At 46.6% G+C, this 26769-nt stretch overlaps 1 protein-coding gene across 28 annotated transcripts in view; it reads left to right on the top strand.

The window, feature by feature from the left end:
• The window catches only part of ttn.2 (titin, tandem duplicate 2), a 246485-nt gene that overhangs the window by 175800 nt on the left and 43916 nt on the right, over window positions 1–26769 (top strand). For all 28 annotated transcript variants that reach the window (XM_075480277.1, XM_075480295.1, XM_075480294.1 and 25 more), the window contains 40 exons: window positions 261–575; window positions 2031–2254; window positions 2349–2499; window positions 2588–2869; window positions 4297–4599; window positions 4910–5215; window positions 6358–6639; window positions 7622–7809; window positions 8469–8580; window positions 8663–8801; window positions 8932–9095; window positions 9180–9331; window positions 11001–11157; window positions 11268–11549; window positions 12346–12645; window positions 12779–13072; window positions 13362–15366; window positions 15483–16170; window positions 16286–16550; window positions 17215–17541; window positions 17642–17926; window positions 18037–18336; window positions 18418–18720; window positions 19003–19278; window positions 19393–19692; window positions 19775–20077; window positions 20167–20466; window positions 20552–20839; window positions 20932–21234; window positions 21402–21704; window positions 21786–22091; window positions 22577–22864; window positions 22978–23268; window positions 23535–23822; window positions 23920–24507; window positions 24824–24928; window positions 25016–25213; window positions 25314–25610; window positions 25726–26313; window positions 26431–26733. In XM_075480277.1, the coding sequence (XP_075336392.1) occupies window positions 261–575; window positions 2031–2254; window positions 2349–2499; window positions 2588–2869; window positions 4297–4599; window positions 4910–5215; window positions 6358–6639; window positions 7622–7809; window positions 8469–8580; window positions 8663–8801; window positions 8932–9095; window positions 9180–9331; window positions 11001–11157; window positions 11268–11549; window positions 12346–12645; window positions 12779–13072; window positions 13362–15366; window positions 15483–16170; window positions 16286–16550; window positions 17215–17541; window positions 17642–17926; window positions 18037–18336; window positions 18418–18720; window positions 19003–19278; window positions 19393–19692; window positions 19775–20077; window positions 20167–20466; window positions 20552–20839; window positions 20932–21234; window positions 21402–21704; window positions 21786–22091; window positions 22577–22864; window positions 22978–23268; window positions 23535–23822; window positions 23920–24507; window positions 24824–24928; window positions 25016–25213; window positions 25314–25610; window positions 25726–26313; window positions 26431–26733 (13149 nt within the window). The remainder of the gene's footprint in view (window positions 1–260; window positions 576–2030; window positions 2255–2348; window positions 2500–2587; window positions 2870–4296; window positions 4600–4909; window positions 5216–6357; window positions 6640–7621; window positions 7810–8468; window positions 8581–8662; window positions 8802–8931; window positions 9096–9179; window positions 9332–11000; window positions 11158–11267; window positions 11550–12345; window positions 12646–12778; window positions 13073–13361; window positions 15367–15482; window positions 16171–16285; window positions 16551–17214; window positions 17542–17641; window positions 17927–18036; window positions 18337–18417; window positions 18721–19002; window positions 19279–19392; window positions 19693–19774; window positions 20078–20166; window positions 20467–20551; window positions 20840–20931; window positions 21235–21401; window positions 21705–21785; window positions 22092–22576; window positions 22865–22977; window positions 23269–23534; window positions 23823–23919; window positions 24508–24823; window positions 24929–25015; window positions 25214–25313; window positions 25611–25725; window positions 26314–26430; window positions 26734–26769) is intronic.

Here is a 26769-nt window from a genome sequence, read left to right as displayed (position 1 = left end):
TTTTTTAAACCCCAGCCAACTAGCCGGACTACCTTCATCAACACCAAAACGAGGCTGGAACTCTGCTCACAGGACGCAGCAGGGGGTAAGAAGATGTTCATAAATGATGTTGCTGATATGGGATGTTACACAGCTTCATGTCAGAAGAGGCGAACTGTCCCTTTAACTCAACATCTCCTGCTGAGTTGAAGCTTCCTGTGAATATGATCGGTCTGTGTGCTGCTGAGTCGGTTCCTGACGATCCGCCCGCCTCTCTGCAGCCGTTCCGGGTCAGTGTGAGAAGCCGACGGTGACCGACGTCTGTCTGGAGTCCATGACCGTCAACTGGGACGAGCCCAAGTACGACGGCGGCTCCCCCGTCACCGGCTACTTCATCGAGAAGAAGGAAACCACCTCGAAGCGCTGGACCCGCGTCAGCCGCGAGGCCATCCGGGCGCTTCCGATCGGCAACAACTGGGACGTCACCGGCCTGCTGGAGGGCGCCATGTACCAGTTCAGGATCATCGCCGCCAACGCCGCCGGCTGCGGGCTGCCCAGCATGCCCTCGGACCCCGTGCTCTGCAGAGACCCCATCGGTGAGATGTTTTTACTGTAACGTTCTCAGCAGTGGCGATTTTAGGATCTGGTCTGTAGGGGGGCCCAGCCCCCAGTGCTCACAGAGGCACATTATTTCTCACTAATTGAGGCGAACTAGTACATTTATAAATTTTGGAGCCGTATTAGTTTTGCTTTGAGTAGTGTTTTCCCCTACAGCATTAAATTTTGACCTCTTCATTTCAAAAGACTGCGGCTCGACACGGATAACAGAGAGCCTGAGACAAATATTGAAGATAACTCAACATTTATTTTGGGAGTAAAGAGTTAAAACAAAAACAAATGCAAGAAAATAAATAAAATGGTCACTAAAATAATGAATCCTTGAGCAAAAAAAAAATGTGTTTGTGCATAATATAATATTTAAAAAATGTGCTGAGCCAGGGGGTGCCGAGCTATATCACGGTGGGGCCTTGGCACCACTAAAAAAAAACCTAGCCTCGCCCCTGGTTCTCAGGGCTTTCAGTCAGTTTTTTTTTTTTTTTATAACTTAATTTTTATTCATTTTTTCACAATGGTAACATGACAAGTCAAATTTCCCTTCATGTACATGTTTTCCTGTTTCTGTTTACAGCTGCACGTCATCTTAGCAAAATCAACACTCATGAAATATAGTGGTTCAATAAATGAAAACTAATAAAACATAGGACCAATTACACAGATTTGAAGTGAAAATTAAATAAAGATAAATAACTGAACATAATTTAGAAAGAAAAAAAAATAATGATGATTTTAATAGTAGTGATAATTTGAAAGGGAAAAAAAAATAATATAAGTAGAAAAAATAAATGATTTTTTTAAAGGAAGGAGAGAAAGAAGAAGGGAGGAAAGAGAGGAGAAAAAAAAGAAAGAAAAGAAAAGGAAAGATCCCCTCTAGGTATCAAATGACTGGTGGTGTGAATGTATTTAGCACCTAACCAGAAGTCTTATGCTATACACTTATTGTATTAGCAGAGCTATAACAGGTTTCCATCGTTTAATAAAAATAGGTTTCTGAAGTCTTAATGAGTATGTCATTTGCTCCATCTGGTACATGTCCCATATTTTTTGAATCCATACATTATAAGTAGGAGGATCTGGCTTTAGCCATCTGATGGTTCTGCATTTTAGCGCTGCTGTCAGCAGAATGTTTAAGAGATATTTCACATCCCTTCCTTCTATACCTCTCAGGGATTTCTCCTAATAATGTTACAATAGGGCTTTGGGGAATATCACGTTTGAAAAGCTCTCTGAGAGCATCAAAAACATCTTTCCAGAAACGGCTTAATTTAGGACACAGCCAGAATATATGGGTATGATGATGGGCATTCACAGCACCACAGTTTTTCAGTCAGTTTTAACAGATTATCTCATCCAGCTGCTGTTCTTCAGCTCATTCTTTATAACTCTGATGACGCTGCATCAAAACGCTGAAGCTTCTCTTTCCCTGTGAGCAGCGCCTCCAGGCCCGCCCACCCCGAAGGTGACGGACTGGACCAAGTCGACGGCGGAGCTGGAGTGGATTCCTCCGGTCGTGGACGGAGGGTCAAAGGTGACCGGATACATTGTGGAGTTCAAGGAAGTGAACAAGGAGGAGGAGGAGAAGAAGGCCCAGAGGAAGCTGCTGCTGCTGAGCGATGCCGAGGAGACGGAGCCGGAGAGCGACGAGGGCTGGGAGAAGGTAGAAGAGAAGAATCCCTGATTCCACTTCACGCCTCCCCGCTCAGAAAAGCTACCGAAGCAAAGATCCTGATGGTGTTTGTGTGTCTCTGCAGGCAAAGGACACGGAAGTCAGAGGAACCAAGTTTGTGGTGAGCGGTCTGAAGGAAGGCGGTCTGTTCAACTTCAGAGTCCGAGCCGTGAATGCCGCCGGAGTCGGAGACCCAGGACTTGTGTCTGAGCTGATCGAGCTCAAAGACAGAACAAGTAAGACTCTGATCGCCTTTCACAGCAGCAGCAGGAAATGCGAGCAGCTCAACCCCGTCTGATCAACACACACTCTCTCCCTCTCCAGTTCCTCCTGAGATGGACCTGGATGCCTCGGTGAAGGAGAAGATCGTCGTCCACGCCGGCGCGACCATCCGCATCATCGCCTACGTGTCCGGCAAACCCGCCCCACAGATCACCTGGTGCCGTGACGACGCCGAGGTGCCCAAAGAGGCCGTGGTGGAGACGACGGGCATCTCTAACTCCATGGTCATCAAGAACTGCAGACGCCAACACCAGGGCATATACACGCTGTGCGCCAAGAATGAGGGAGGAGAGAGGAGGAAGGCCGTCATTGTCGAGGTCCTGGGTGAGTCACGGGGGAAGTTTCAGGAAAGATGGAGATTTAGCAGAGATGTTTATGTGGGAGACAATGGCTGTGTTCGAAACCGCATACTTCTCATACTTCTCCTACTAACTTTTTGAGTTAGTATGCGAGTTTGAGTAAGCGAGAAGTTCCCGGATGCATACTAGATTCTCTGAAATGTTGGGTATGCATCATGAGGTTACTACTCATACTCAAACTACCCAAGATGCAACATAACGTGACGTCGCCGATCGTCATTTCCTGTCAAAACGGCAGTTTCAAGCTAGCTACAACGAGGGTAGGTTCACTTCCTGTTTTCAAAACAAAAGCACCAATTGTATGGTAATGGCTTTCCCTATGATAAAAGGCAACGGGTATTTTATTTTGTGAAAATAACCGGAAGTGCGTTGCTCACTGCGGCTAGCTTTAGTAGCGCCGAATTCGTGAGAACAAACTTGTAAACAGCCGGTATTTTGTCAGGTTTTCAACACATTGGGGATCTAAACGACTACTTTCTCACCTGAAAATGTTTCAAATGTTGCTAAAGTTTACAGAGTTTAGAGCTTAAGGGAAATCAGCTTCAGGCCGGCTGATTTCAGCTCGGGCAGGAGTGAAATGCATTGTGGGTAAACGCTCTGCATACTGTCTGATCGATCAGTATGTGGTATGCAGTATGCAGTATGTAGTATGTAGTATGCAGTATGTAGTATGTAGAATGCAGTATGTAGTATGTAGTATGCAGTATGTAGTATGCAGTATGTAGTATGCAGTATGTAGTATGCGGTATGCAGTATGTAGTATGCAGTATGTAGTAGGCAGTATGTAGAATGCAGTATGTAGTATGTAGTATGCAGTATGTAGTATGCAGTATGTAGTATGCAGTATGCGGTATGCAGTATGTAGTATGCAGTATGTAGTATGCAGTATGTAGTATGCAGTATGCAGTATGCAGTATGTAGAATGTAGTATGCAATATGTAGTATGTAGTATGTAGTATGCAGTATGTAGTATGCAGTATGTAGTATGTAGTATGTAGTATGCAGTATGTAGTATGTAGTATGTAGTATGCAGTATGCAGTATGTAGTATGCAGTATGTAGTATGTAGTATGCAGTATGTAGTATGTAGTATGCAGTATGCAGTATGTAGTATGCAGTATGTAGTATGCAGTATGCAGTATGTAGTATGCAGTATGTAGTATGTAGTATGCAGTATATAGTATGTAGTATGCAGTATGCAGTATGTAGTATGCAGTATGTAGTATGTAGTATGCAGTATGTAGTATGTAGTATGTAGTATGCAGTATGCAGTATGCAGTATGTAGTATGCAGTATGTAGTATGCAGTATGTAGTATGCGGTTTCGAACACAGCCACTATCTCAAATGAAATGCTGAAAAGGGATTTCTGACGTCCTGCCCTTCGCCCCGCAGACGTACCTGGACCCGTCGGTCTTCCCTTCGCCGGTGAGAATCTGACCACCGACTCCTGCAAGCTGACCTGGTACTCCCCCGAGGACGACGGCGGCTCTGCAGTCACCAACTACATCATCGAGAAGCGGGAGTCCGACCGCATGGGCTGGACCTCGGTGTCCTACACGGTGACGAGGAACAACGCCGTGGTGCAGGGACTCCTCGATGGCAAAGGCTACTTCTTCAGGATCGCAGCCGAGAACATCATCGGCATGGGACCGTTCATCGAGACCGACAAGATGGTGCTCATCAAGGACCCGATCTGTGAGTGGGACGGCTCAGATCTGGTTCTCCCCTCCCAGCTCCATAAAATATACATTTGTTTATGAGGGAGAAGCTAAAGAGAGGAAACTACACGAGATCCTTTTGTTTTAAAACAGGAGAGAGGTCATCTTTGAGCCTCTTTATTTCACATTTACATCATAAAACATCAAGATTTATTAGGATTTAAGCTCTGAAACAATGTGCTTTTGTTTAAATGATGATTTGACATCTTGGAAATCAAACAAAAAAGAATGAAAGGAATGGAAATAAAGTCCTAGAACTCATTTCATCCCATCTGTGCCTCCTGCAGCCGTCCCCGAGCGTCCGGAGGACCTGATCGTCACCGCGGTTACCAAGGATTCCGTCTCCGTGGCTTGGAGAGCGCCCAAATACGACGGTGGCGCCGAGGTCACGGCGTACGTCCTGGAGTCTCGGATGATCGGCCGGGACAGTTTCACAAGGATAGGCGGAGAGGACAAGCTGATCGACAGGAAGTTCACGCTGACCGGGCTGAAGGAGAACTCGAGTCACGAGTTCAGAGTCTCTGCCGTCAACCAGGTGGGACAGGGCAAGGCGTCCTTCATCACCAAACCCGTGCAGTGCAAGGACGAACTCGGTAAGAGACGCAGCGGCCACTTCACCGCCAATAAAAAACAGAGACGGCCGAGTCAACCTGTTTGTCTTGTTTCTATGAGTATGTAGTATGCAGTATGTAGTATGTAGTATGCAGTATGTAGTATGTAGTATGCAGTATGTAGTATGCAGTATGTAGTATGCAGTATGTAGTATGTAGTATGTAGTATGTAGTATGCAGTATGTAGTATGTAGTATGTAGTATGTAGTATGCAGTATGCAGTATGTAGTATGCAGTATGTAGTATGTAGTATGCAGTATGCAGTATGTAGTATGCAGTATGTAGTATGTAGTATGCAGTATGTAGTATGTAGTATGCAGTATGTAGTATGCAGTATGTAGTATGCAGTATGTAGTATGTAGTATGCAGTATGTAGTATGTAGTATGCAGTATGTAGTATGTAGTATGTAGTATGCAGTATGTAGTATGTAGTATGTAGTATGCAGTATGTAGAATGCAGTATGTAGTATGCAGTATGTAGTATGTAGTATGCAGTATGTAGTATGTAGTATGTAGTATGTAGTATGCAGTATGTAGTATGCAGTATGCAGTATGTAGAATGCAGTATGTAGTATGCAGTATGCAGTATGTAGTATGTAGTATGCAGTATGTAGTATGCACTATATAGTATGTAGTATGCAGTATATAGTATGTAGTATGCAGTATGTAGTATGTAGTATGCAGTATATAGTATGTAGTATGCAGTATATAGTATGCAGTATGTAGTATGCAGTATGTAGTATGCAGTATGTAGAATGCAGTATGTAGTATGCAGTATGCAGTATGTAGTATGCAGTATGTAGTATGTAGTATGTTGTATGTAGTATGCAGTATATAGTATGCAGTATGTAGTATATAGTATGTAGTATGCAGTATGTAGTATGTAGTATGCAGTATATAGTATGTAGTATGCAGTATGTAGTATGTAGTATGCAGTATATAGTATGCAGTATGTAGTATGCAGTATGTAGTATGTAGTATGCAGTATGTAGTATGCAGTATGTAGTATGCAGTATGTAGTATGTAGTATGCAGTATGTAGTATGTAGTATGCAGTATGTAGTATGCAGTATATAGTATGTAGTATGCAGTATATAGTAATCATCTTCTTGAAATGACTCTCAGAACCTCCCGCGCTGGACCTGGACTTCAGGGACAAGATGATGGTGAAGGTGGGAGACGCCTGCACGCTGTCGGGACGCTACAGCGGCAAGCCGGCGCCGGCCGTCGCCTGGACCAAGAACGACGAGGAGCTGAAGGCGGACGAGGAGATCGGCCTCCACAGCTCCGCCCACCACCTCAGCCTCAACATCAGCAAGGCCAAGAGGGACCACAGCGGGCGCTACTGCGTCAGCGTGGAGAACGCCGCCGGCGCGCGCACGGGAGTCTGTGCCGTCACCGTGGTCGGTGAGTCGCAGCGCAGCACAGACACCGAACTGTGAACACTTCAGGAGAGCTGGAGGCCGTCAGCCTGCAAAGCAACACGATTCCAGCTAAAATCATAAGATGGCTCCAACATTTATAAAAGAAATGATGGGAATACAAACTCTGGACTGGGCTGAGTGTCTGCATATAGAATTAGAAAAATACTTTATTCATCCCCCAATGGGGGAAATTCAAATTAGTCAAGTAGCTCAAAAAATTATTAATATTTACAATGATTGTATATTAACAACAACAATAATAATAATACCAATTCTAATAAAAATACTACTACTAACTAATAATAATAATAATAATAAATCAAAATCAAATCAAATCAAACTTATTTGTAGCACATTTCATGTACAGAACAATTCAAAGTGCTTTACATAAAATAAAAGCATTGCAAAAGGGAGTGGAAGAAGCATTAAAAATACATAAAAGAATATAAAGAGAAACAAATAAAATCATTTAAATGAATTTAAAAACCAGCAACATTCCAGATAAGTTCAAAGATAGCGTGCAGATTTCATGCATAGACACATGAGAACAGAAATGTCTTTAACCTGGATTTAAAAATGTCTCCATTTGGTGAAAGTTTAATCTCCACTGGCAGTAAATGACTAAATAAAGAAAGAAAGAAAATCAATGAATCAATTTGAACATATCAATCAATATGCCTGAAGTACAGAAAAGTACTGTATGTTCGAACATCCAAGGCGAAATATCCTAAGAATAAAGCGCAGTCCCAGTCCTTCATCTATGTTTTACAGAGATAAGAGCCGCTCCCGCTCAGTCAGAGGGCTAAATGAGCAGCCCTAGCCATGGGGAGGGAGTGGGATCAGTCCTGGGAAACACATGTTTTATGCTGAATAAGTAACTTAACAGTGAAGTTACAAAGTGACATCTCCAATAAACACGAAAGCTTGAAAACGTGTGACCGGTGTGAATGCTTCTCTCCTGTCAGACCGTCCTCAGCCACCAGAGGGCCCCGTTGTGTTCGACGAGGTCTACAACAACTACATGGTGATCTCCTGGAACCCCCCCCTGGATGACGGCGGCTGCGCCGTCTCCAACTACATCGTGGAGAAGAGGGACACCAACCGAGACCTGTGGATGCCCGTCACCTCGTCCTGCACCAGGACCACCTGCAAGGTGAGAAGGAGACGCTGGAGGCCAAGCTGGATCTTCCAGTACAAACGGGACTCGGACCGGCACCGTGGCCGGTACCTGAGACTTAGGAAACAGGCTCTGATATAATAATAATAATAATAATAATAATATTAATAACTTGGACTTATATAGCGCCTTTTGAGGTCGCTTAACAAGAGAAAAGAAGGGGGGGGGGGGGTTAAGAAGAATAGGACATGGAGAAGAAATGTGTTTTTAGATTCTTTTTTTTAGATTTTTGCATTTTGATCGCCCTAAACTAGGTCCTGTATGGAAACTACAATAGTTAAACTGCTCAAATCTGGATGGAATTATTCTAAAGAGGCTATAGATTCATTAAAACCTCGTTTGGGATTTGTGAAACCTTTTTCTGATTTGTGAAAATGCAGAACAGGGCCATTTTACTGCTTTTTTTTTGTATTCTCATCACCCTAAACTAGGTCCTGTATGGAAACTACAATAGTTAAACTGCTCAAATCTGGATAGAATTATTCTAAAGAGGGTATAGAGTCTTTAAAATCTGTTGATGGAGAGATGGAGCAGCCATCTATGACCAGGGCCATATCTGTGATGTCTGTGGTTGACTTCCTGTGCTGCGTAAGCATTTCTTTTAACTGCCCCACCTCTTCTTTTTGTTGCTTCAGGTTCCAAAGCTGATTGAGGGCAGAGAGTACATCATCCGGATCATGGCTCAGAACATCTACGGCATCAGTGATCCCCTCCTGTCAGCAGAGACCAAAGCTCGAGACGTCTTCAGTAGGTTCACAAAGTTCATTTACTCTGGTGGTGTTGTCCAAGCTGAAGCAGCGTCTGACCATCGTGTCTGTTTGTATCGCAGAGGTGCCCGACGCCCCGAAGCAGCCCGCGGTGAAGGAGGTGTACCACGACTCCGCCCTGATCAGCTGGGAGCCACCGGCTGATGGAGGAAAACCACTCACAGGCTACATTGTGGAGAGAAAGGAGACCAAGGCCAACAGGTACACACCACACAGCTCTCACCCCCACTGAACTACCGGATATCTGCAGCTGAGCAGCTGGATTTGAATAAATTTGATTTGATTTGATTAAAATCCAATATTATCCGAGAATATCTGCCTCTTCCCACAGGTGGGTCCGCTGCAACACAGAGAGAATCCATCCAAAGGTGGAGTACTGGGTGATGGATCTGCTGAAAGGCTGTGAATACGAGTTCAGAGTCAGCGCTGAGAACGAGGTGGGAGCCGGAGACCCGAGCCCACCATCCAAACCCGTCTTCGCCAAAGATCCAATCGGTGAGTTCCCCTCTCAGAAGCACACCTCGCGTTCCTATTAGTGCAGTTCAAACTCACCACGAGAACTCCTCCCGTCCTCCACAGTGAAACCCGGGCCGCCGGTGAACCTTCAGGCCGTCGACTTCACCAAGGAGTCTGTGACTCTGTCCTGGGAGGCGCCCGCCGACACCGGCAGAGGAAAGATCTTAGGATACCTGCTGGAGTTCCAGAAGGCCGGAGAGGAGGAGTGGAGCCAGGTGAGCTACTAGGTTTTATAAATCCTGTTGGTTTTATCCTGTTGGTCTTATCCTGTTGGTTTTATCCTGTTGGTTTTATCCTGTTGGTTTTAGCCAGTGTTGGTCAAGTTACTTTAAAAAAGTAATTAGTTACAGTTACTAGTTACTGCTCCCAAAAAGTAATTGAGTTAGTAACTCAGTTACCTCATTGTAAAAGTAATTAGTTACTCAGCAAAGTAACTGTGGCGTTATTTTTTATGTTCCATAACGCTGTTATGTTCAATAATATCTTTAACATCAAATATGTTTATATTAACTGATTGAAGAATAAAAACACTATATACAGTAATTTAGAACATTCGGTATTTATTTGAACTCAATAGATTGCAGCCTGCCATATGATGCATAGAAATAAAAACATAAATATTGAATATAAAATGGTGATGGTGGTCACCTGTTTCTGAGCCGAAAAATGGAGTGTTGTTTGTTTTCCTGCCTTTGGGCCTGGGGTTGGGTTAGCTAGCTGCCTTTGGGCTTGGGGTTGGGTTAGCTAGCAGCCTTTGGGCTTGGGGTTGGGTTAGCTAGCTGCATTTGGGCTTGGGGTTGGGTTAGCTAGCTGCCTTTGGGCTTGGGGTTGGGTTAGCTAGCTGCCTTTGGGCTTGGGGTTGGGTTAGCTAGCTGCCTTTGGGCCTGGGGATGGGTTAGCTAGCTGCCTTTGGGCTTGGGGTTGGGTTAGCTAGCTGCCTTTGGGCTTGGGGTTGGGTTAGCTAGCTGCATTTGGGCTTGGGGTTGGGTTAGCAGCTGCCTTTGGGCTTGGGGTTGGGTTAGCTAGCTGCCTTTGGGCCTGGGGATGGGTTAGCTAGCTGCCTTTGGGCTTGGGGTTGGGTTAGCAGCTGCCTTTGGGCCTGGGGTTGGGTTAGCTAGCTGCCTTTGGGCCTGGGGATGGGTTAGCTAGCTGCCTTTGGGCTTGGGGTTGGGTTAGCTAGCTGCCTTTGGGCTTGGGGTTGGGTTAGCTAGCTGCCTTTGGGCTTGGGGTTGGGTTAGCAGCTGCCTTTGGGCTTGGGGTTGGGTTAGCTAGCTGCATTTGGGCTTGGGGTTGGGTTAGCTAGCTGCCTTTGGGCTTGGGGTTGGGTTAGCTAGCTGCCTTTGGGCTTGGGGTTGGGTTAGCTAGCTGCCTTTGGGCCTGGGGTTGGGTTAGCTAGCTGCCTTTGGGCTTGGGGTTGGGTTAGCAGCTGCAGAAGCAACAAGTGTCATATTCGCATAGGTTGATGTAAGGTGCTTCATTAGATTTGAGTTACATGAGGCGGACGTGGATAAAGTTTTTTTCCCTGGGCATAGCGTGCATGTTACATACACATTCTTGCCTTTTATCTCCACGAGTGAGAAGTAGTGCCGGTACTTCCAGTTAGAGAACGCTACCTTTCAACTTCCCTGGCTCGTCGCCATCGTCGCTGTCTCGTGTGTGTTTAGTGTGTTTATCCTCTTGGTTTTATCCTGTTGGTTTTATCCTGTTGGTTTTATCCTGTTGGTTTTATCCTCTTGGTTTTATCCTGTTGGTTTTATCCTCTTGGTTTTATCCTCTTGGTTTTAACCTCTTGGTTTTATCCTCTTGGTTTTATCCTCTTGGTTTTATCCTCTTGTTCTCTGAGTGAAACGTGATGCTGAACTCTTCCCCTGCTGCTGTCATCAGGTGAACCAGACTCCAGATTCCTGCCATGAGACAAAGTTCAAGGTGATCAGCCTGGAAGACGGTGCCCTGTACCGCTTCAGAGTCATGGCCGTCAACGCTGCCGGAGAGTCTGACCCAGCCTACCTGAAGGAGCCAATCAGAGTGCAGGACAGACTTGGTGAGACATTGATTCAGTTTTCCAGAAGTGTCTGAATTCAGGTATTATATTTCACAGTGTGATGTCCCTGTGACCCTCTCTGATTCGCCTGTGGATGTCTTTCATGGCAGAGCCTCCAGAACTGATCCTGGACGCTGGAATGACCCGAGAGGTGAAGGCCATGGCTGGCACTCACATCATTCTGATGGCTGCCATCAAAGGCGTCCCGTTCCCCACCGTCACCTGGAAGAAGAACGAGGCAGATGTGCCCACCAGGGCTGACATCGACACCAACCAGGCCGGCACCAAGCTGGAGATGAGATTCTGTAACCGCGACGACTCCGGAGACTACACCCTAACTGTGGAGAATCCGGTCGGATCCAAGACCGTCACCTGCACGGTGCTGGTTCTGGGTGAGTGCTGCATTATGGGTGATCAGTGTTGAGACGGATGGGAAGCAATGGGAGAGCTGATCGTGCTCAACCATTTTCTTTGATAGATTTTTATTTTCGAACATGTATAAAAAAGAAAATGTATGTAACTATTTGTACATACAAAAGAAAGAAAAAGAGAAATTTAAAAAAATAAACAAAGTGCTAATACATAGCAAAACACTGCACATTGTTCGAAAAAGGAATGGGAAGAAGTACAATACTTTTTTAGTTTTCCACCCCTTTTTAACTACTCTTCAGTTTGTAAATATCCTAACTACAATACACCTTTATAAATATATATCATATATACACTTCCTAAATATCTAAATAAATATATAATCACAAAAATAAATATATACTGCACACATATCCTTGTAAATATGAATATATATATATATATATATATATATAACTATCCCCATAAATAAAATATACCATATACTAATTAAATTACAATATAACAATTAACCCTATTCTATTCATATATTTATCCCTCATCGTCCTCCGTTAACATACTTCCTCTTCCATGTACTTGTTTAAAAATATTTTTTTGTACCTTTTTTTTAAACAGAATTATATTTGCACTTTGTTTTATTTCTGTCTCCAGACTGTTCCACAGAGTCCCCCCCACAGCTCGATACGCACACGCTTTTCATATTTGTTCGGACCTTTGTTTTTTTTTAAATTTAGGTCTCCCCTTAGATTAGATTATATCCCTCCTCCCTATCACTAAACGTTCCTTGTATGTTTCTGATGTACTCTGTGTTACCTCCAGACAAACCCGGCCCCATTCAGCACCTCAGAGTGTCTGATGTCAGGTGTGACTCCGCCTACCTGTCATGGAAAGACCCCGAGGACAATGGCGGTGCCCGCATCACTAACTTTGTGGTGGAGAAGAAAGACGTGGCAGCCACTCAGTGGGTACCCGTCTGCTCCACGTCCAAGAAGCGCAGCATGACGCTGAAGCACCTGATGGAGGGCACGTCCTTCGTCTTCAGAGTCGCTGCTGAAAACCAGTTCGGTCGGAGCGAATACGTTGAGACGCCAAAGGCCATCAAGGCGATGAACCCACTCTGTGAGTAACAACACGATGGATATCTGTCCAACTGTTAGCATTCATGTCTTAGAATAATTTGTTCTACCCCCCAACTATGACTGTAAATGAATCTGAACTGCCACCAATACTCTGTGAACTTTCATCCCTCCAGTCCCTCCTGGTCCTCCCAAAGATCTGCACCATGTCGACGTGGACAAAACCGAGGTGTGGTTGGTGTGGAACTGGCCCGATCGCGATGGAGGAAGTGAGATCACAGGCTTCCTGGTGGAATATCAGGAAGAGGGGGAGAGGGAGTGGGATGAGTGGAAGACCGTGAGCATCCCTGAGAGTCATGTGAGCGGCCTGGATGAGGGAAAGACCTACCGCTTCAGAGTCAGGGCTGAGAACGCCATTGGCCTCAGCAGACCTGACACCACAGTGCCCATCCTCTGCCAGGAGAAACTAGGTACGACCACCTGCTCATCACCTCCGTCTTTGGGTCGTACAGAGGTCATTTAGGGTGGACGGGTTTTTGGTTCTTTTTCAAATGTGCATCACTCAATATGTGAGATTATCCAACAGTCGGCATGATGTCTTTAAGTGGCACTTAGTGTCAGTGGATCCATTTAATATTGGTGCTCAGAGCAAAGAAAATCCATCAGGCACCTCTAATCCTGCTCATTTAATTGGAATCATTTCTGTGTTTTTGAACTTGTTGCAGTTTGTAGAAACTTCTTTTTTCTGTGCACCTGCAGTGGCTCCAATTGTGGAGGTGGACGCTAAGCTCATTGAAGGCATCATTGTAAAGGCTGGCACCACCATCAGGCTGCCGGCTATAATGAGAGGAATCCCCATCCCCACCGCCAAGTGGTCCATCGAAGGAGAGGAGCTCACCAGCCAGGACAACATCAAGATCGACACTGATAATTTCTCCACTGTGCTCAGCATCAACGACTGTACCAGGAACCATACTGGCAGCTACCTGCTGACTGTGTCCAACCCTGCAGGGACCAAGACTGTGGCCCTGAATGTCACGGTCCTGGATGTTCCCGCCGCTCCCATCGGACCTGTCAACATCCTGGAGGTTTCTCCAGACTCCATGACAATCGAGTGGCGTCCTCCTAAGGATGATGGTGGGAGCCCGGTCACCAACTACATCGTGGAGAAGAGAGAGTCCAACAAGGAGACCTGGGGCGGTGTGAGCTCCGGCAGCCTCGCCACTCAGCTCAGGATCATCCGCCTGCAGAAGGGAGCGGAGTACGTGGTCCGCATTCGTGCTGAGAACAAGATGGGTGTTGGTGCTCCACTGGAGAGCAAGCCCACCGTTGCTGAGCACACCTTCATGCCACCCAGTCCACCTGGTAAGCCGCAGCACTACGATCTGGCAGAAGATGCCGTTACGATGGGTTGGACCATGCCTTTGTCCGACGGTGGCAGCCAGATCACAGGCTACCTCGTTGAGCGCAGACACAAGGGAGGAAAGTGGATTCGTGTCAACAAGACACCATGTCAGGATCTGCGCTACAGAGTCCTGGGTCTCTTTGAGGGTAGTGAATATGAGTTCAGAGTTTTTGCTGAGAATATAGCTGGCTACAGCGGCCCCTCTCCCATCTCTGACCCCTGCAAGCCCTGCAGACCCATTACAGTCCCGACTTCCCCAGTCAACCCCAAAGTTAAAGATTACAGCAAGACTGCAGCTGACCTCGTCTGGATCAAACCCACCAAAGACGGAGGCAGCCCCGTCCTGGGTTACACAGTGGAAATGAAGAAAGCTGATACAGAAGAATGGAAAAAGGTGAACCAGGATGACTTAATAAAGCAGTGTGCCTACACGGTGAAGGGTCTGGAAGAAGGCGTGACCTACAGATTCAGAATTAGTGCCACAAACATGATTGGAGATGGAGAGCCCAGGGAAGTTCCAGAGTCCATCACAGCTCAGGACATCCTCATCCCTCCAGAGATCGAGATGGACGCCACCTGCCGCGAGCGGCTGACTGTACGCGTTGGACACAACATCAACATCATTGGCTACATCAAGGCCCGTCCCGATCCAGAGGTGATCTTGTCGAAGGAGGAGACGGTTTTGGAGAACAGCAAGCGTGTCACCATCGTTCAGAACCTCCCTGTCATCCACTTGAAGATCAAAGAAGCCACGAGAGCCGATCATGGTATATACACAGTGAAGGCTTCGAACGAGGGCGGTGAGGCTTCCTGCTCCGTCACGGTTAATGTGCTGGACAGACCCAGCCACTGCCAGAACCTGCACACAACCTACGCCACCAAGGACTCATGCATGATCAACTGGGAGGCCCCCAAGGACAACGGTGGATCTGAGATCACCAATTATATTGTGGAATGCAGAGAGCCCAGTGTTAGCATGTGGTCTATGATCTCATCCAGCTGCACCAATCGCAAGATCAAGACTAAGCTGATGGAGGGCCACGAGTACCTCTTCCGTGTGTGTGCTGTGAACAAGATGGGACCGGGGCCCTCTGCAGAGATCAAAACCCCTCTGTTGGCCATTGACCCCATCGAGAAGCCTGGTGAGCCAGAGAACTTCAGAGCCACTGACATCGGTAAGAACCACGTCCATCTCAAGTGGAGAAAGCCTGACTACGACGGCGGCAGCCCTAATATCTCCTACAACCTGGAATACAAAGCCAAAGACGCTGAGCAGTGGGAGAAGCTCAACACCAGCCCTCTAAAAGATACCTTCTTCTTGGTTCAAAAGTGTGTGGAGAACCAGACGTATACCTTCAGGTTCGTTCCAGCATTCTTACTTTAAATGATTGTTTGTTTTGCAGCTTGTTTTCTTGCTCGGATAACGTGTTCTGTTAGTGTTACCAATCTAATGTTGGTGTTCATTTGTAATCCAGGGTGCAAACTGTGAATGAAGGAGGGGAGAGTGACTGGGTGAAACTTGCTGACATCGTGGTGAAGGAGGAGCTCCAGAAGCCAGTCATTGACCTGAAGTTGGCTGGAACTTTGACGGTGAAGGCCGGAGAGTCTGTCAGGATTGAGGCTAACCTGAGAGGAAAGCCCCAGCCTGTGGTGAAATGGGTAAAAGACAAGGCTGTGGGAGACAACCCCAGAATGAGCTATGAAACTGGTTCAGACTACTCCAAGTTACTTTTGACCAAGTCCAGGCGCACAGACACCGGGAAGTTCATCATCACTGCCACCAACGCGGCTGGCACCTTCACAGCGTACGCCAACATCAACGTCCTGGACGTCCCCGGACCTGTGAGGAACCTGAGGATCACTGGCATCGGAGCCGACAAGTGCAGAGTGGTGTGGGACGGTCCGGAGGATGACGGAGGCTGTGAGGTGGACAGCTACATCCTGGAGAAATGCGAGACCAGGAGGATGGTCTGGTCCACGTACTCGGGCTCTGTGGTCACGCCTTACTGCAACGTCACTCGCCTGGTGGAGGCAAACGAGTACATCTTCAGAGTGAGGGCGGAGAACAAGATGGGAACCGGGCCCGCCATGGAGAGCAAGCCTGTTACTGTCAAGACTCAGTTCAACAAGCCCGGACCCCCTGATGCCCCTGATGTTACTAAGGTATTATATCTCATAGATTTTACTTATATTATCTAATTTCTGGCTGATATCAACCCTGAAACCTGGATCAGTGGACAAGTTGTAAAGTCTCACCGGTAACATTTTTGTGACGCAGGTGAGCAAAGATGAGATGACCGTGGTCTGGGCTCCTCCGGAGAATGACGGAGGAAAGTCCATCACTGGCTACATCCTGGAGAGGAAGGAGAAGAGGGCAGTGCGCTGGGTGCCTTGCAATAAGAGCTCCATTCCTGAGAGACGCATGAAAGTTACCAACCTGATTCCAAACCACGATTACCAGTTCAGGGTGAAGGCTGAGAATGAGGTTGGCCTCGGAGAGCCCAGCAAACCCTGCAGACCCGTTGCAGCCAAAGATCCAATCGGTGAGTTTACAGCTTTTTCTTTTTTCTCACATTTGTGCAAGAAGTTGAGAAATCTAATTTAATGGAAGCTTAAGAAGCAGATTGTCCACCTCCTCATACTCCAAATTATTTGGTTCTTACCAAGAAAAAAAACCTTACATTTAGAAGTGCTAGATATTTTTTCTTGTTTTAAGAATTAATTTCTTATTTTAAGTCTTCAACTTAACAGTATAATCTTATATCAAGCAAAACTTTACTTTTTTGTCTCAAACAGGCAGGGAATCATAAAATGAGACAATTAAGACTTAAAATAAGATGTATTACGTTTCTCCTCCAAAGTCTCATCAAAATAAATCTTGTTTTAAGATTCAATAACAAACTCAACATGCTTGATTCAAGAGTCACACAGAAAATATCTGAAAACACACTTTATTCCTTGGATTTTAAGCATATGACACATGTTTGTTCACAAAACTGCCTTTGTTAAATCTAGAAACAAGACTCCTACAATCTTAATTTAAGAAATCTTGCCAAGTCAAATTATCTCGCTGCATGGACAGATTTTTCACTTGTTTTGAGTACCTTTTCCCTTAGTTTTAGTGTTTTTTTATCTTGTTTGAAGACCCCTATTTTTTGCAGTGCATTGTTGGTAATTCTTTTCTCTTTTAATGATCACCACCTTCAGAGCCACCTGGCCCCCCTGCAAGTCTGAGGGTATCCGACAGTACAAAGACCTCCATCACCCTTTCCTGGTCCAAACCCGTGTATGACGGTGGTGCCCCCATCATCGGATACAGCCTGGACCTGAAGCTGAAGAGTGAGGCAGACCCTGAGAAGCCAACAGAGGGCTGGAAGAGAATCGATACCCATGGTCCACTGGTGCTCACAGAGTTCACCATCATCCAGCTGGACGAGAAGCAGGAGTATGACTTCAAGGTGTCCGCCAAAAACCAGGTGGGCTGGGGACGCCACGCCTACTTGAAGGAGCCAGTATTCCCCAAGGAGATCCTGGGTAAGAACGAGCACTGTGAATGAAACGGTAAATATGTTGTGTCGCATTGTAAATGTTAACATCCCTCACTCAATGTTTTGTGGGGTTTTTTTGACAACAGAGGCTCCAGAAATTGAGCTGGACGCCAGTCTGAGGAAAGGCCTGGCTGTGAGGGCCGGCTGCCCAATCCGACTGTTTGCTGTGATCAGAGGAAGACCGGCTCCCAAGGTTACCTGGAAGCGTTTGGGTGTAGACAATGTGGTCCGCAGAGGTCATGTGGACCAGGTTGACTCAATGTCCTTCCTGGTTATCCCTGAGAGCACCAGAGAGGATTCTGGGAGATATTCACTGACACTGTCCAACTCAGCTGGAGAGAAAGCCGTGTATGTCCGTGTCAAAGTTCTCGGTAAGAACCAGGAGAACAATGGAAACCTCTAACAGCCTTCATTTTCTTTGGAACGTGTCAGAAGGTTTCGCAGTCGGTTGCATGAACTAACTAAATCTTTGACTCTGCAGACACTCCTGGTCCCGTTGGCAGCTTGGATGCAGCTAATGTCACCAAGACGACAGCTCAGCTCTCCTGGTTGCCACCAGAGAATGACGGTGGCAGCCCCATCCTCAACTACATTGTGGAGAAACGCGAGGTGGATAGGAAGACCTGGTCCAAATGCACGGAAGAACTGAAGAAGACCAGCTTCAAGGTGACCAACATGACACCTGGTGTCGAGTACTATTTCAGAGTCACGGCTTGCAACAAATACGGCATTGGAGTTCCTCAGGACTCTCCCAGATCCTACTTGGCTGTGGACCCCATAAGTAAGTGTTACTATGTCCCCGCCGTCTCGCTCTGGTTGTTTTATTTGTTCTTCCCTAACCGCCGCTGCGTGTTGTCTCAAGGTGAGCCAGACCCTCCCAAGAAGATGGACGTGTTGGAGATAACTAAGAACAGCGCCACGCTGGGCTGGCTGAAGCCACTCAGAGACGGAGGAGCAAAGATAAACGGGTATGTGGTCGATTACCAGGAGGAGGGTGCACCCGAGGACAAGTGGACGCCATACTCTGTGGTCAAAGACCTGACCATCGTGGTGGTTGGTCTGAAGGAAGGAACGAAGTACAAGTTCAGAGTGGCAGCCAGGAACTCGGTCGGAGTCAGCCTGGCCCGAGAGGCAGAGGGAGTGTTTGAAGTCAAGGAGCAGCTGAGTGAGTAGACCGGCCTGAGGAAAACATTCTTTTACGGATGATACCAAGGTCCAGTCCTAATTCCTCCCATTGGCCCGCCCTTCCTATTTGATTCAGTAACAGGCCACGTTTTATTTCAGGGATCAGTGAGTTGTGATTAACGAGCCAAGAGGGAAATTAGGACTGGGCCAATCCAAAATATTGTTTAGGCCAAAAAATGTCAATCCCTTCATGAATATAAAACAGAAGAGGTGAGAACATTTCAAACACTGAGGTGACTTCTGATATTTTAACATCCTCCAGTGGCTCCAAAGATCATGATGCCCGACATTGTGACGGTCAGGGCTGGATCCAAGATGGTTGTTGAGGCCATTGTGGCTGGTAAACCTGCTCCCTTCTGCAAATGGAAGCAGGGTAGCGAGGACGTGCTGACCTCTGACCGCCTGTCTGTCGTTAAGACGCTGACAACCTGCACACTGATCATAAAGAATGTGAACAGACAGGACAGCGGCTACTACAGTCTGTCTGCTGAGAACAGCACCTCCAGGGTCAACCAGATCCTCCGAGTCACCGTCATGGGTCAGTTACAACCGCAGACACGTGTGAATGAGGAATAACTCATCTTCAATTAAGGTTGTAACAATCTACCGCTGCCGTCGTTCCATCTTTGATCATTTGTACTCTGTATGCTAGACCTCCCTGGACCTCCAGAAGCTCCTTTAGAGATCACAGAGTTGGACATCGACGGCTGCACGCTACTCTGGAACTCGCCACAGGAAGATGGTGGCAGCGCCATCACCAACTACATTGTTGAGAAGTGTGACGTCAGCCAGGGTGACTGGATCACCGTGACCTCATCGTGCACCAAGACCAGCTTCAGAGTGACTAAACTGACAACTGGTAAAGAGTACGGATTCCGGGTCCGTGCTGAGAACAGATTCGGAGTCTCTCAGCCCATCTACTCTGAGAAGATGATCGCCAGATATCCATTTGGTGAGTTTTTTGCATTTCAAGATGGTCCCTAACATTACATTTTTGGCATATTGTATTGATGATTTGTTTTTTTTCCCCAAAGATCCTCCCAGTGAGCCCAGAAACCTGCAGATCAACAAGGTCAACAAGGACTTTGTCATCCTGTCGTGGGAGCGTCCCAGCAGCGACGGCGGTAGCCCCATCACTGGATTCTGCATTGAGAAGAAGGAGAGGAACAGTCTTCTGTGGATGAAAGCTAATGAGTCGGCAGTCAAAGCCACCCAGTACACCTGCACAGGCCTGATGGAAGGCCTGGAGTACACCTTCAGGGTGTCTGCATACAACATGGTAGGACAGGGCAAACCCTGCAAACAGACTGACTTCATCATCGCCAGGACTGCTGTTGGTAAGATGATGTTGGATAAACAGACTTTTCTCATGTTTTCAATGTGTTTTCAAAGCATGAACTGATACCTTTTTATTCTTTCCATCCAGACCCACCAGGTAAACCTGAGGCAATGGATGTGACCAAGAGCTCCGTCTCATTGGTCTGGACTCGTCCCCAACATGATGGTGGCAGCAAGCTGATTGGCTACTACATGGAATACACAAAGCTTCCAGAGGACAAGTGGGTTCGCTGCAATGCAAACTGTATGAACATCCAGACAGAGAGCTACGTGGTGTGTGGCTTGGAGGAGGGTCAGCAGTACCAGTTTAGAGTAATCTCCAAGACTGCAATCAATGCCAGCCTTCCGTCCGAGCTGTCCGATCCCATCCCAGTCATCGCGGAGAATGGTACAGCTCTACAGCAAAGTCAGCTGTGACAGAGAAATGAAAAGACTTCCAAATACTAATGCGTCTGTGTGTTTTTCCTGTGCAGTTCCTCCTCGGGTTGAACTGGGCATCAACATGAAGAACCTGATTGTGGTGAAAGCAGGAGAGAACGTCTTCCTGGACGCCGAGGTGTTCGGCAAGCCACTGCCCAAGGTGAGCTGGAAAAGAGATGGAGCACCTCTGGTCATCGCAGAGGGAATGAAGATGGTCCAGAAGAAACATGTTCACCTGCTGGAGCTATACGCCGTCACCAGGAAGGAGACCGGAGACTACACCATCACAGCTGAAAACACCAGTGGCTCCAAGTACGCCAACATAAAGGTCAAGATCCTCGGTAAGTGAGACTAAATACCCTTTTACTTTAGTTTAAACAATAATTCTGTGCATTCAGACATGAAGTTTAAACTCTCTCCTTTTCCTCTGTAGATAAACCTGGCCCTCCAGCCTCAGTGAAAATTGCCAAGGTGTTTGCCGACCGTATAAAGCTGCGATGGGAGCCTCCTCTCGCAGACGGTGGCTCTGAAATCACCAACTACATCATTGAGAAGCGTGAGACCAGCAGGGCTAACTGGGCGCTGGTCAGCTCCAATATCCACGGACACCTCACCGACTGCTCGGTGGAGAAACTCATCGAGGGTCATGAGTATGAGTTCAAAGTCAGTGCTGAGAACCAGTATGGTGTGGGAGATGCCATCGTGGCTGATGCTGTCACAGTCAAGAACCCGTACGGTGAGAAAAGTTTTGTTCAAAGAAAAGTGTCTGAAACATGAGCATGGGAGAGTGAGCCAGCCACCCTGGTTGAGCTCAGTCCTTCATCATTGTATTGATTAAAATTGGCACATTTTTCTGTTGATGACGTGAAATAAAGATAATCATGAGCTAATCTCTTCTATCAGATGTTCCCGGACCATGCGAGCCGCCTGTCATAACCAACATTACCAGCAACTCCATGACAGTGAGCTGGAAGGCGCCTGCCAATGACGGCAAGGCTGCTATTCTGGGCTACATGCTGGAGAAACGTGAGGCCACTGAGCTGGCCTGGGTGAAGGTCAACCGCCGGCCAGTGATTGATAGAACCCTCAAGGCTGTTCAGCTGACGGAGGGCTCGGAGTACGAGTTCAGAGTCATTGCTCTGAACAAGGCCGGTCTGGGCAAACCCAGTGATGCATCCAACGCTGCTCTGGCTGTTGACCCCGTCTGTAAGTGTCTGCTGTAAGAGCAAGTCTCTGAGGAAATTAAAATATTCTTTAGATCTAAAATTCTTTCCTATAATTCTCTAGATCCACCCGGCCCACCTGCATTCCCCAAGGTTGTGGACTCTACGAAGAGTTCCATCAGCCTCAGCTGGACCAAACCAGCCTACGACGGTGGCTGTGAGATCATCGGATATCTGGTGGAGTGCAAGCGAGCTGAGGCTGAGGACTGGACCAAGTGCAATGTTCCAAAGAAACTCCAGGCCACTAAATTTGTGGTCACTGGCTTGATGGACAGCACCGAGTACCAGTTCAGAGTCATTGCCGTTAACAAGATCGGCTACAGCGAGCCTAGCGAGGTTCCTGGAAACCACACGGCCAAAGACATCTTGAGTACGTTCATCAGCTGTGTTTTACACCACTTTATTTTGAGAAATAATTTGCATGCATCCAGTCAAGTATTTTTGCCTGACAGAGTGAGTCATTCACTGTGTAACACATGAGTAAAAATGAGCTTCTCGAGCTGGTTTCATCCTGATTTTTAGTTAACTCGACTTAAAAGCAAATATTTCAAACTTTCTTGATTGCACTCCCTCAGTGTGCAGATCCAGAAATAATCAAACATAAAATCACCCATTTGGTTTTGGTAAAGTTGTAAAAGTTGTAACTGTAATCTTGAAAATAGATTTAGGGGCTATAGTTCCCCTCACTGAAGTGTATGGTTCCATTTTGTGACTGACTTTAAATTAATGGTTGGATAATCAATTCCCCTGCAGAAAGAGACAGATGAAACCAAACACCCCCACCACTGAACAAGAACTGTATAAGTAACAGCTGATATAAAAGTGATTCACACAAAACTTCTGTCACTCTTTCAGTCGCTCCTGAAGCTGAGCTGGATGCTGATCTGAGGAAGACGTTGGTTCTGCGAGCCGGTGTCACCATGAGGCTCTATGTCCCACTGAGGGGACGCCCAGCACCAAAGGTGACCTGGACAAAGGTGGACGCCAACCTGAAAGAGAGGCAGGGCGTGCTGATCAAGACATCAGAGTGGGACACTCTGCTGATGATTGAGGAAGTTAACAGATACGATGCTGGCAAATATGTCCTGTCCCTGGAGAACAGCAGTGGAACCAAGAGCTACTCCATCGTAGTGAAAGTCCTGGGTAAGAATTAGGATCATATATCCCAGAAAACACACATGCTACCAAGCTCTGGTTACAGGTGAAAAGAAGGCAACGTTTCTGATCCCAAACCAAACTTCTTCCTCCCCTCTCAGATTCACCCGGACCACCTCAAAATCTTATTGTGAAAGAGACCTCCAAAACCCACGCCTGCATCACCTGGGACGCACCCCTGATCGATGGTGGCAGCCCAGTCAAGAGCTACGTTGTAGAGAAACGTTTAGCCGAGAGGAAGGCTTGGACCTGTGTGTTAGCAGAGTGCCATAAGATCTCCTTCAGGATCACCAACCTGGAGCCAGGACAGGCATACTGCTTCAGAGTTTTGGCTGAGAACGCCTACGGCATCGGAGAGGGCTGCGAGACTGCAGGCAGCGTCCGGGCCTCAGGTAGCTGCACCTAGAGAAGATCTTTAGAAAATTAGCAGTAAATGACAGGATTTTATTTTATAAGGATACAATAAGCTGGATCCTTCATTAGTTTTCTTCCATTTTCTGCTGACCTTAAAGTATGATTAGAATATCATATCATCTAATTATCATTAGAATAAAACACAATTATGTTTGTACAATTGTTCATTTAAAACTGTAGCAGCAGCTGGACTAGAAACACAAACCCAACACAGAACCTTAACCAATCTCATCTCACCTCGCAGAGCAACCTGGTCCTGTGATGGACTTCAAAGCCCAGAAGACCACCAAGGACTCTATTACCCTGGGCTGGAAGAAGCCTATCAGTGATGGTGGAAGCTACGTTACTGCCTACATCCTGGAGCAGAGTGAGGGTGAGGAGAAGTGGCAGCAGATCGCGAAGGGCAAGAACACCTCACACGCCATCGGCGAGCTGACAGAGGGCAAGGAGTATTTATTCAGGGTCAAGGCGCTCAACGAGTCTGGAGAGGGACCACCAACTGAGCTTGCTGCTGTTGCCAAGGACCAGTTTGGTAAGAAATCTGCCTTATTAGCCACCCTGACACATGTTGCTGGTTACTTTGATAGTTTTTAACTATTTTCTGATGAGAAAATTGCTTTGGATTTCAGTGCTGCCTGACTGCAACTTGAGTGCTCTACTTGATGGCTGCTATGTGGTAAAAGAGGGTAGCACCACACGTATCAATATTCCCATCGTGGGAGTGCCATACCCCACCGTCAACTGGAAGAAGGGTGACATGGTGCTTGGCGACACTGGGCGGATGTGTGTTGAAGCCTCCCAGGGCATCACCACCCTGCTGATAAGAGACTGTCAGAGAGGAGACGCCGACACCCTCACAATCAATGTCAAGAACAGCGCCGGCTCAAAGGATTGCAAGTTCCAGCTGAAGGTGGTCGGAAAGCCCGGCATCTGCACCGGACCCATCAGCTTTGATGAGATTACTGCCGATGGCATCACTCTGGAGTGGGGACCACCCAAAGACGATGGAGGTGCTGAGGTGTCCAACTACATTGTGGAGAAGAGGAGGACGACAGACAACAAGTGGATCACCGTGGCTTCAGCCATCCAGAAGACCACCATGAGGGTGATTAGGCTCCACGATGGAGTAGAGTACATCTTCAGAGTGTTCGCTGAGAACAAGTACGGGGTCGGAGAGTATCTGAGGTCTGACTCAGTCGTTGCCCAGCATCCATTTGGTGAGTACTGCTCTATTGATAAAATGGTTAATTACAATTCAAGAGGGCTTCTTTGCTTTTTCCTGTAAGAGAACACATCTACACCAACCATTTAAATTATTTAACTCTTTTCAATGGTGGTTTTATAAATTTGCTGTTGATTATTGTCTCTTAGATTTATCTACAAAAAAACAGTTGTGTACATTATGCTGAACTGAAATTTGTCTTATAGATACAAATCTAGATAAACGAATGAATGCTGACAGTTGAATATATTGTCTTTTACTTCCTCTTGTGGTAATGACTCCGCTCTTTGTTCTGCTCCCGTGTTCTCCAGATGTGCCGGAGGCTCCTGCTCCTCCAGAGATTATCAGCATTCGCCATGAGTCAGCCATCCTGACATGGGCGGATCCGAAAGAAACGGGTGGCTCCCCAATTACTGGTAACAAACTGTGATGGTTATTAGTTTGTAGATAAGCAGAAGCAATAACATACACGAATCATTAATCTGATTTTGTATTTTCTTCAGGGTATCACGTTGAATTTAAGGAAATGAACAGCTTGATGTGGAAACGGGCCACTAAGACTCCTCTGAGAGTGAAAGAGTGTAGAGTCACTGGACTGATAGAAGGATTAGAGTATGAATTCAGGGTGATGGCCATGAACGTAGCTGGAATTGGAAAAGCAAGCAGGGCCACTGAGGCTGTGATTGCCCTTGATCCAATCGGTAAGTTCGCTACTTTTAGATCTCTGATCTTCATTTTTTTGTTACAATTAATATATACTTGGAAAGTTTTAACATCTTTCTTTTCTTTGTGCTTCATCAGATCCCCCTGGCAAGCCTCAAGTGATTAATGTTACCAGGACCACAGTCACTTTGGTTTGGACAGCTCCCAAATACGATGGTGGCTACAAACTGACTGGCTACATGGTGGAGAAGCTGGAGGCTGGTGGCAAGACTTGGATGAAAGCCAACCATGTCAACGTTCAGGGCTGTGCCTTTACTGTCCCTGACCTGACAGAGGGAACTCAGTATCAGTTTAGAATCAGGGCCAAGAATTCTGCAGGGGCCATCAGTGTTCCTTCAGAGTCTACTGAGCCCCTGACATGCAAAGATGAGTATGGTAAGTTGGGTGATCAACTAATTTGAATAGTTTAGGGGTTAAAACATGTAGGCAGCTAACATTTTTCAAATCTTGTATTTAATTTTTTGAATATCTGGTCTTTGTCTTCTTGCAGAGGCCCCGTCTATCACCATCGACCCAGACCATAAGGATGGTGTATCAGTGAGGGCAGGAGACACAATTGTGATCTCAGCCTCCAAAATTACAGGCAAACCTCCACCAACTTCTGTATGGTCGAAGGGTGGCCGTGAGTTCAAGACCTCTGACATTGTCACTATCACCAGCACCCCCAGCACTTCCACCTTGGCTATCAAGTACGCAAGCCTGAAGAACACAGGAGAGTACACTATCACTGCTAGCAACCCCTTCGGCATTAAGGAAGAACATGTTAAAGTGAAGGTCTTAGATGTACCTGGACCTCCAGGAACCATAGAAGCCAGTAATATTTCTGCTGAGAAGTGTACTCTGACCTGGCTTCCACCAGATGAGGACGGAGGCTCCTCTATCAAATCCTACATCCTTGAGAAGAGAGAGACTAGCCGCCTGCAGTGGACCAAACTAGCCGAAAATGTCATGGACTGCAGATATGTAGCCAGCAAACTGATCAAGGGCAACGAGTACATCTTCAGAGTGTCTGCTCTGAACCAGTATGGTACTGGAAACTCAAGTCAGTCTGGTCCAGTCAAAATGGTTGACAGTTTTGGTAGGTTTATATTGTTTGATGTGTGGTTTGAAAAGTTCAATAAATTCAAATTCAATGCTTCCATTTAGCCAAGTTTATAGGCTGTGACTGAAAAAACATTTTGTTTTGTTTTCCTAGGCCCACCAGGCCCACCTTCAACCCCAGAGGTTGATAATGTCAGTAGGAATGCTATCACCATTTCATGGAAGAGACCAGTACAGGATGGGGGAAGTGACATTAGAGGATATTCTGTACAGAGGAAAGAGAAGAAGGGAATAAGATGGGTGAGAGCCTGTAAGAGGACAGTCCCTGACCTGCGCTTCAAGGTGCAAGGCCTGACTGAGGGAGTAGAGTATGAGTTTAGAGTCACTGCTGAGAATAAGGCTGGATTTGGGGAGCCAAGTGAGCCATCACTTCCTACGATGACCAGAGACATTGTGTGTAAGTAAAGCCTTTATTTCCATGTAACTGTGAAAA

The sequence above is a fragment of the Odontesthes bonariensis genome, chromosome 12 (assembly GCF_027942865.1).
Source record: "Odontesthes bonariensis isolate fOdoBon6 chromosome 12, fOdoBon6.hap1, whole genome shotgun sequence".
Taxonomy (NCBI): Eukaryota; Metazoa; Chordata; class Actinopteri; order Atheriniformes; family Atherinopsidae; genus Odontesthes; species Odontesthes bonariensis.
The sequence above is the reverse complement of the archived record's forward strand: the minus strand, read 5'-3'. Positions and strand labels throughout refer to the sequence as shown.